Source organism: Dermacentor silvarum, chromosome 7 (genome assembly GCF_013339745.2).
Source record: "Dermacentor silvarum isolate Dsil-2018 chromosome 7, BIME_Dsil_1.4, whole genome shotgun sequence".
Taxonomy (NCBI): Eukaryota; Metazoa; Arthropoda; class Arachnida; order Ixodida; family Ixodidae; genus Dermacentor; species Dermacentor silvarum.
In genome coordinates this window covers 23,404,589-23,414,865 of record NC_051160.1, presented here as the reverse complement: position 1 = coordinate 23,414,865, position 10,277 = coordinate 23,404,589, and the positions used below count along the sequence as shown (strand labels likewise).

Below are 10,277 nucleotides of genomic sequence, written 5' to 3'. Positions count from 1 at the left end.
TATCGAGAGAGCCTTTTTAAGATTTGTTAAGAAACATTTCTTGAAATCATTTCTCATATTGCGAAATGAGAGACTCTGTTTGAACATTATTTTTGTAATTCTTCGTTCTGTACTTGTTGCGAACTGAGGCAGAAGGAGCAGGCGTCTGCAGCGCCTGGTCAGGCAAGATCTGAAGTAAAGTGAATTGGAATTGAATCGAAATGAAATGCCCCAATGTGGCACATTACGTGAGGGATGAACGGTGATGAAGCACAACTATGCGATTAAAGTTGTCAATTGGCAAGAAAGTATTTGAAGGACGCAAAGTCAGTTGCAGCAGCGATGGCAACGGGATGAAGCTTCCTGTTCCGCGCAGTCCGAAAAAAAATTGTCGCTGATAGCTGGCACTGGCCCGTGAAGCGCAGACCAAGTTCACATTGCTGGTTCTGGCGATGCTGTGGGCAGTTCTGACGGACGTCGTATTATGAACCAAGGAATGATAAAACCTGTAACAAAGGCGTGTGCAGGCAATTTTACGTCCTCGACGTCCGAATAATATTACGACAATTCTGCGACATACTGAGTATAACGCTCAAGAAAAGCGTCAAAAATATTAGTACAACCATGAGAAACTTCCAGATTAAAATTTATTATAAGCGAATGTACACAAGGAAGGAAAACAACAATACATCAGATCATCGGTAATCCGGAGAACAAGCGTTTTCACATTCTGTGATATTACGAAAATGGTTCTTTCCTTTTTTCGTAGTCAGTGTAACCTTGTTTTTGTGAGTAGCACGTGCCTTCTTGCTTATCAAAGTAGTAAGAAATTCCTTGTCCAGTTCCATTTTCCGGTTCTTTTATGCACGGTGAGTCCACTGCAAAATAAAACAAAACAATGCACACACTTCAATATCTCAAACCTTTTCGTTGGTACGTCACATAAAGAAGAAAAAAAAAACTGTAGCTTCATTCAGCGGTACAGCAACACACTGATCAATGGCACTTACAACTGATTCGTCCACAAGGAAAGCTGAACACTTCTATACCGGTGCGTTCGCATGCACTCTCCTCCTTCAGCACATACCATTTCTTTTCTGCGCTTACGAACAAAGTGTGCCAACATACTCCAATCAAATCCAAGGCAAGTCGATAAAGGAAAGCAAATTGTTTATCTCAGGCTAGCTCAAAAAGATAACCTAAATATCCCTTTCCGTTTCTTGATATCTAACACCTACAGCTACTTGGCGGGCAAGCTCACGCATGCTATTAGATATCACACTAGTATTCGTTAGCTCGGTTCTTATATCCCATGTGTTACAATATACGGAAGCAATAAAATGATGGCACACTCCTCATGTGTTTCTATTAGAAGGACATAGACGTTGGTCTCTGTGCGAGCATCTCGAGAAAGGACGGGCCTTGTGAGTATTTATTACTAGTGTGGTAATCGTGTTAAGCACACAATTAAAAAGAAATTGAACACTTTTCATTTCAATTCGACAGCTGAAGCAACATGGTAACTCGGGCTTGTACAGTCGAATACACGCCGGCGCTCGGTGCATAATCCTCCTGGGTGCTACAGGCCACCTTGGTTCGCATTATCTCCCGGAGAAACCAATGTGGGTAAGTCCACAGCCAGCAAGCGCAAAGGAGGGGATGGACTGGGGGAGGAGGGGAACATAAAGTGAGCGCTTTGCTGTAAAATTGGTATTGAAGTAAAATAAGACATCTCGTGAACCGATACTGCCACATGTCCAACGAGGATAGTCCGTGCTTCGTAGCCCATTGTTACCCCTGACCCTGCATGACCCATCGTAAAAGACAGCAGCCAGCATGCGTAAAGTGGGAGAAGCGGCAAAAAAAAAACAGTTTGCTTCAAACATTAGCTGCTTGATTTTACTTACGTGGGCACGTCAGCAGGCAGTACCGAAGCTTCAAATAAGTAGATATTCTGTCGTTGCAAGGGATTCCAAAAATCCGTTTACACTTGCCCTTAGCGGCGTCATACATGTAGCGTTTTTCGTTATCGTGCCCACATGGGTTGCTTAATAAGTCATCAAATGGATTGGTGCAGAATGGTGACACTGGAAAGGCGAAATAAGATCGAAGCATGCGTTCACCACCAGGATTACACAACGCGTCAGAAGCCCGTCGAATCGTTTAAGGTGTGAGGCGAAGTGAAAAGTGCAAATTTCTTTTCAAAATGTAAATATTTTGGCTTCCTCTTTGTTAGATGAGGAATTTATTCGCCATAATTTTGCTGAAAAAATTATATCCCTACGCAGTTTCTTTCAAAAGATACATAAAAAGATGTAAACCCACCCGGCGTCTACGAAACCGAAACTGAAAGTGCCAGTTTTCTGTGCAACAGAAAATATGCCCTGTTTTGCGTTTCTTTGCTGGTTATTTAACAGTCGTATCACGTACAAAAATGTAATAATGCCCTAATAACATTTTCAACACTTTATTTATCAATTAAAATAATAAACGCCTCGCCAGGTATACGTGCAGTGTTTTGCACGTGTTGTTTGCGTTCGAAGGCTTCGCGCGGGCTAAAGGAGCAGCGTATTGTTCGGTGGATGTGCTTACTCTCGGTCGCTAACTTTTTCTTACTGGCAGCCACAGAGTGGGGAAGTTTAGAGCGCAAAAGAGCACAAAAGGAAAGTTTGCCGGCAATCAATACAAGGAAGTCGGAGCGGTCGACGGACCTGCTTGGAAGAGTTCGTACGGAAGACATACAATAGAGGCTTACGATCGGTTAGAACACAAAATGGCTGGGTCTCCAAGAAGTGTCGGAATTGCTGGATGGTGGAGTAGATGGCGAGCAGCGCACGGCCAAAAACGCTGTAGCGAGTGTCGGCAGGTTGGAGCTTCCGAGACGACAAGCCCAGTAGGTGCCACTCTCAGTCGATTTTCTGTTTGAGAACAGTGCCGATGACCACATTGAAAGCATCCACCGTTAGTCATCGGGTGGATGTAAAGTACCGAATCGGCGACGGCATGTTTCGCAGCCCTGAAAGCAGTTTGAGTTTCGGGAGACCAGTAAATCGTGGATGAGGAGCCCTTCGTCATGTAAAGAAGGTCAGTCAATGGGTGCAGAAGCTCAGCGCTGTGCGGAATAAAGCGTCGGGAGAAATTCACTAGGCCCATGAACTCACGCACCTGGCGTAGGGTAGTGGGTGCTGCAAAGTAGTTCACGGCTTGCCCGTGAGAGGGCTACAAACGAATTCCCATCACTGACATCTGGTGGCCCAGAAACTCAAGCTCGGAAGACCCGAATTTCAGAGTGTTGACAACCTGGCCAAATTGTTGAAGGCATTGACTCAAAAGAATGTGAGAGTTATTGTTAGTGATTTAAAATCTGCAATCAGAAACTTTGATGCGGGCAAGATCTCAGCCGCAACTGTACACATATTAGCCGTCGGGCAGTCCCCGGCGGAGCTGGTTTCGCTAATTTGGACACTGGCTCATCAGGGTTTGGGAGGGGACGAGTTGGCGCACGCGCTGGCCCGAGGTCTCACTTTCCGGGATTCCAGCACTGTCTCGACAACATCCCCAAGCGAGGAACCCCTACAGACCGCTGACGAACTGAACACTTTTCAAGAAATTCTCAACCATTATAAGCTGGGGCGTAAGACTTACCCGAGAGCGGACAAGAAACTTACCAAAAGCGAGGAAGTTGTGTGGAGGAAGCTGCAAACGGGGGTATTTCCGAACCCACAACTGTTGAGCAAATGGCATCCCTCGTTGTATAGCCCTCGGTGTAGGCATTGTGATGGTTTAGCGGACTTAGTACACATGGTTTGGACCTGTCCTAGCTTTGATGAGCCAGATAGATGTAGAGAGTCCTGGGAATCCTTGCTACACAACGAAGAAGAAAATGCTCAACGACAAGTCATCGGTCTCGCCCTGACCACCGCCGCGTCCCAAGGGATCCCGGTCGACGGTTAGGGAGGATGAGCGTGGGTTTAGGCTGAAGCCTGTACCCCGTCATCTATTTGGTGGGTGCAAATAAAGTCACTTCTCTCTCTCTCTCTCTGAAGGCATTGGCAGAATTCCCGAAGGTTACCCCCGTGATCTTGTGGAGTGCGACTCGCGACGAGGATGTCATCGATGTAGGCAAATACTGCAAGGGGGCCGCGCACTACCTCGGCAATGAATCTCTGGAACGTTTGAGCTGCGTTGGGTAGCCCAACGGGCATACACACATACTCAAACAGGTCGAAGGTGTACTAATGGTGGTGTTTGGGATATCGGCAGGCTCAACGGGGATACGCCTTGACAATTAAGGGCCACTTTGCTAAAGATCTTGCATCCTTCCAAGTGGCCTGTGAAATCTTGGATGTGTGGAAGGGGATAGCTATCTTGGACCGTGTCAGCGTTGAGGGCGCCGGGTAGGCGCCGCACGAACGCCAGTCACCCGGTTATTTCTTGGGCACCAGATGGAGTGGAGATGCCTAAGAGCTGGACGAAGGACGAATAATACCCAGATGGAGCATGTCATCGAACTCCCGTTTAGCAATCGCCAGACGCTCACCGAAGCGGCGACGCGGACGAGCTGCGACGGGTGCACCACACTTGACAATGCAATGGGTTACGTTGTGCTTTGGTGGTTGATTTAAACGGCAGGGCCTTGTGACCCTAGGAAAACCCTCGAAGATTCTAGCGTACGGGCATGCTGGGATCAGTGCGCGGATGCCAGTGGGAGCTATAGCCGACAGCACGCCTGGGACGGAGAGGCGCGCCTTGCTGCTAAATGAGGCGATGGAGGCACATGCTGACGTGGAGGTCGAAATGGGTCAGGAAGTCGGAGCCGAAGATGTGCTGATTGACGTCAGCTACGATGAAGACCCGCCAGAACGTGCGCCGCATGCAGGCTAAGTTTGAGAGTGAGGGATCGCAGACTATACGTGGCGATGGAGGTGGAGTTCGCCGCGTCGAGCGTGTATACATCCAGGTGACTTAGAAGTGCGGTCACGTTTGGAGGACGGCAGTACGCTGACCTCGGCACCAAAGTCTACGAGGAAGCGCAGGCCGAAATGCGATCCATGGCAAGGAAAGGCGGCCGGGTTGTAAGGCGAGGTCACATGCCGCCGTTAGTGATCTCATGGCACCTTTCCCGGGATTCGCACTGGCGGGCGCGGGGCTGGAAAGTGCGATGGTACCAGAAAACAGGCCAGCTTCGACGACTGCGTGAGGGGGGCCGCTTGGGAAAGAGGAACGGCGGCTAGGACGTGAGGATGAGCAGCACTGGTCATGAGAGGAATGCCGCAGGGCGTCGATGGAAACGGCGGGCGTGTCGATCCAATACTCTAAGTGGGGCTTGACTAAGGGCCCTGGTGTTGAAGAGAGGGCGGCGACCGAAGGAAATGCACTTCGTGGGCCCGACCAGCGAGGTGGACGAGGCGGTCGAGGGTCAAGTCTCCTGCAGCAGCCAAGACAGGGCGGACTGCGGCAAACGCTGCAGGAAGAGCTCCCCAAATAGCGCACCGTTCGAGTCGATGTTGCTTGTGCCCGGGAGCTGCAGCATGCTGTTGAGCAGCTAGGAGGAGTGGCGATCTCCAAGCTCTTCGGAGGTGAGCAGGTGCTGGAGCCGGGTGTCTCAGGCACAGTGGTGCGATCTGGGACACACTGCTTAAGTCGCTGGTATGGGGCATCGCCGGAAGACGCAGCGATGCCCCATACCACCAGCTCTTGAGCCACCTCCGTAGACAGGTTGCGAAGTAAGTAGCAAAACCGAGAAGTCTCCAAGGTGATGCGATGCAGATCGAAGATGGCTTCGACCTGGGCAGACAGACGGAGCTGAACGGTTTGCGACGTCTCGTGGGCGTGAGGTATAGCGTCAGGCCTTCTTACTGGGGTCGGGCCGCTCTTAGGCCGGCTTTTAGAACTGGACTACGCTTGCCGTGCCTGCGCATCGAGCAGAACACGCGCCGCCGATCTTTTTAACGCGGCAGCATTAAAGGCCCCGTGTCGCAGAAAATCCAGTATCAGCGTCTGGCGTCAACGCCGTAGCTGGTGTTGGCGTATTGTGAGTGAACAATATACTACAGGTTACTAAATACTTCTAGCACAATGGTTGCTCACACTTTGTCCTACATACTTTACAAAGTTATAGCTCGGAATTTTGAGAATGATACTCACAAACAAGTGTCACAAAATAAAGCGCCGACGGCGCATGCCTTTTATGTTAAATCTTCTCATACTCAAATATTAAAGTTCGAAACAATAACAGAATATTGGCCTACACAAGGGGCCGCGTTTATACCAAAAGGCTTGCCTTCGTGCACAGCGTTCCCCGTCAGCGTTTCCCCGTAAACAGTGTGGTTGCAAAGCTGCAGTTGCCGGGAAGCGTGAGAGCAGTCAGGGATCTTTGAATACTATGGCGTTCCACTCTTAAAAGCGAATCATAAGCGTCCTCTAAATTTTTGCTTGTCTTTTGCGGCCGGCACCAAGGCGCCGGCTGAGAGCGCCGACCTTAGCAAGCACGCTTTGAGGCGTCGGTGGGCGCTACAATGCCATAGGTGCCAGTGGTTCTAGCAGTAAGACTGGTCTTTCCTTTGCGATTGCTAGCGCTTTGCGATTCTGTGGTTGAGACGCTGCGCCTCCGTTCGTAGAATCTGCGGCAAAAATCTACCGCAGGGGCTCTATGGGGACTGATTTGATTCTTGATACGTGGCGCTCGAAGTACCAGTTTGTTAACGCATACGACTAAGGCATTGCATTAAAGAGGGTGCCACTCATACTACATCGTGCAACAGGACGTCACAAATAACCACCTCCCAAAACTCCCTAATCCCATTCTTGCATAGCAACCGGGCTTCCTTTCTCTTAAATTATTACGGTGCCAATTTCTGGCCACTTTCGGAAAAGTATGTGAAGCTTAACTCAAAATTATGCTTCCTAAAGTCAAGAAAGTTTAGTTTTCCCTATTAAATGTTATACGTTTATTCTGCTCAGTTGAACGGGTGTCTGATGAGAGCATTTCTTCCATTCAAATGTATGTCGAAATAAAGATTGTATTCGTCCCGAGCTAAAGCCCATTCTTAATACTTGCCGGAATAAAGCTTTTCCTGTACACAACGTTGTTATGTGGCGTCAATTCTAAGCCCCTAGCACATATTGTTGGATGAATGAGATGAACATATAAACATGGATGAACATATAAACAAGGGATGAATATGCTCACAGCCATATGTATAGGGATTTTATTGTTGCAAAATTGCATGCCGTATAGAGTTCATAAACGTGTACCACTCAGAAGCAACGCCTCATAGTAGCACAGAACATAAATGTACCTTTCCATCTGAAGCTATCAACATATACGCATACATGACGGTTTTGTACACCACGCAGCCGTGATGTAGGAGCAATGCCCCCATGCTTTCAATTTCGGAAACACTTATGCAGCTTCGCTTTGCCCTCATACGTTTCATAACTACCTAAATAAAATTTCGGGATATTGGTAGCTACCCGTCTTGTCCAGTTGGCGAAAACGCTTTCGCATGCCATTCTGCGCGAGTAATTTAACTTTCGTGGCTGGTCAAAGGCGCGCTGCCGAGACTATACCAGATGGTCAAACATCGAAGATGTCGATCAAATTGGGTTCGTTAATGCAGCACAGAGAACTATTTTTGCTGCTATTGTGTTCCTCTAAGTGCTTCTCTGACTGCACCAATCGCAGTGAGGCATGCCGGGTTTTAAACACACTAATGATAATAGGTCCACAAGGTGATGATCTATGTTAAAGAAGTGTCATCGAAACAAACAGCAACCACTGCATTTCTGTTGACGAGTGAAATATCGTTTGATGAAAGAAAATGTTTACGGATGGAAATTAAGGACGGGTGCACAGGGAGATGTCAATATTTCGTTTAACATAACTTCGCGGGTGGCAACTATGTAGCATCTTTAGGATTGCGAAAGTATTGTCGGTAAAACTTGCGAATGCGAAATAGCTGAATAGGACAATCTTGCTTTTGTATTGTAAATGGTGTGCAAACATTTCCAGTGGTGGGACTTACGAAATACATGTTGCAGCAAGTAAAATTGGATTTTGGAGCAGTTTGGAGCAGACAAAATTACGTTTTCGAGCAGCTTGGATCAGACTAAATTTCATTTTGGAGCCATTTGGAGCCGATCAAATGTCATGTTCAAGCAGTTCGGAGCAGGCCAATCTGAATTATGGCGGAATTGAATATGGCAGCGCAACTCGAAACGACGATGAAGCACAGAATAAACCAACACGAAGGGCGTAGTAATAGCGCGCTTTGTAGCTATGGTACATTACAATACGCGTATGGAAGATTGGGTTGAGCGGCGGCATGGCACATGCAGCCGAAAGCATTGGTGGCACCACTATCGAACCATATATTCGCGCGCCAGCACTCATGATCATAGCGGAAAGTGTTTTCAAATTATGCGGTCCAATCGACGCGATAACATATAGCTGGATCCCCATATGTCACCGCAGACCCAGATAGCCGCTAACAAACCTGGACTGGTATAACGTAAAATTCTTTTAACGTGCATTTATTGCGATAGCAACTATATGGACATGCCAGGCGCGTTTCCGTCGTCATCGTCTTCACCGTGATGTCCCGTGCAAAGCCCAGGGTCGATAACATGGTCGCCGCGCGCCGTATGCTGTATGTGCGAGTGAAAGTGTGCGAGATTAGGCTGACGATGGCTGCTCAATCTCGCGCGCGCAAGTGAGGAAAGCGGGGAGGAGGCGCGCTGTCTTCCATCGCGCGCAAGGGTCCGGAGGGAGGGAAGGGCGGGGGTAGAGGCTTCTAGTCTGGTGGCTGCTGCGTATGTCGCGGCTGCGAGGGCCCTACCTTGAAAGCGATCTGCGACGTGGACACAGTGCGCCTTTCACTGTTTGCGCAGCGAGAGCCACCACGAAGGTCAATTCGCTCGTTGCTGCAGCCGCGCTTCCTCACTCCAGCGTTTTGACAGCGAGTTTCCGCTGTCATTGAGTGAGATGTGTTCATGTTTGCTTGTGAGCACGTGACACCATGCTTGCTAATTTAGTTAGTAAGCAGTGAATGTTTACAATTTTATACGGCCGATAAACTACTATCCTTACTTCATCTAGGTGTCCACTAATTTGCTATCGCAATCGATGCTTGGCGTTTCGGCCTAAACTACGACTTTTTACGCCAAATTCGCCATCAGCCCTTCCTGATAGGCCTAAATGGCTCAGGCCTCGCCCATATAGCACATTGGAATTGATTTAGTTTATACAGACCCTTGCGACAGAAAAGTGCAACCCCCCCCCCCCCCCCCCCCCCCCCCCATCTGAGCCCTCTGCAGCGCTCGCCTCCCTGATATCTAGTTCACTCGCAGTGCCCTCAGCCGACCTTTCGTGGTGGTGCCCTTCGGCTAGGGAGCGCCGCACGTACCGCTCGGCCCACTCATCCGTATTGTAGTACACTCTGAGATTAAAGCTGCCCTGGCCGTTCCGTCAGCAGCAACAACAGCCGTGAGTGGCCGCGCCCGCACCAGCCACTTCGGGAAGTGCCGAAAAGTCTAATGTTATAAGCGCGAAAATTACCAGATATGTATGGGAGGCACCGTAGCGCGGTGTTCGGAATCTAACAGCTGCACTCTTTTTCTGAATACGAATCCGCTTGCTGTTCGCGGCCACTACCTGAGCACACAAGTCAAAGCCGCTCTGGCGCAGCGTGGCGCAATTTCGGTCAATTTTCTGTGTTTGGCGCAGTTTCGTGCAGCAATTTGCGTTTGCATCAAAATGGCGCAATTGGCGCACGAGTCCCAGATCTGCATTTCTCAAGTGTTCAAGTGGCATATTTCTAGGACCAACTAGCAACTCGCTTGCGTCACAGTAGCTTCGCGCGTATAACTGAAATGCACAAAGCAAATTGGCAGCCTAAGACAAGGAAACGAGTAGGATCCACGTGATCTAACAATAGATTAACAATTCTATGTATGTAGGGTAATCGGAGCTCACGGTTTAAACGTGCGGGCGTTTCCCTGGTACTGCTTACGGGTACACCCGTGGTTCCTGCAAAATTTGAAGAAAGGAAATTCGTCATCATGGTTGAACACGACTTTCTCATCGTGGAAACGACAGCGCCAAAAGAAACAGCGTATATAGTTCTCTGCAAAGGAGAAACAATAATACACAATCATGTTTCCTGACCCAGAATAATTTCGAAATGGCACAAGATACGGTTTTCAAATAGTGCTGCGTTATTCTGTACATGCACAAAAGCGATATGTCATTGCCTGCTTCATTTTGCATTAACTTGCAACCTATTCCTTCCCGTAAT

At 48.6% G+C, this 10,277-nt stretch overlaps 1 protein-coding gene across 1 annotated transcript in view; it reads right to left on the bottom strand.

The window, feature by feature from the left end:
* Window positions 1–614: 614 nt before the first annotated feature.
* LOC125946642 (uncharacterized) overlaps window positions 615–10,277 on the bottom strand; it is a 20,251-nt gene continuing 10,588 nt past the window's right edge. Inside the window, exons 4-5 of the mRNA XM_049670341.1 lie at window positions 1,887–2,066; window positions 615–857 (exon numbers count right to left, since the gene is read on the bottom strand). Coding sequence (XP_049526298.1) covers window positions 718–857; window positions 1,887–2,066 — 320 coding nt within the window. The 3' untranslated portion in view covers window positions 615–717. The remainder of the gene's footprint in view (window positions 858–1,886; window positions 2,067–10,277) is intronic.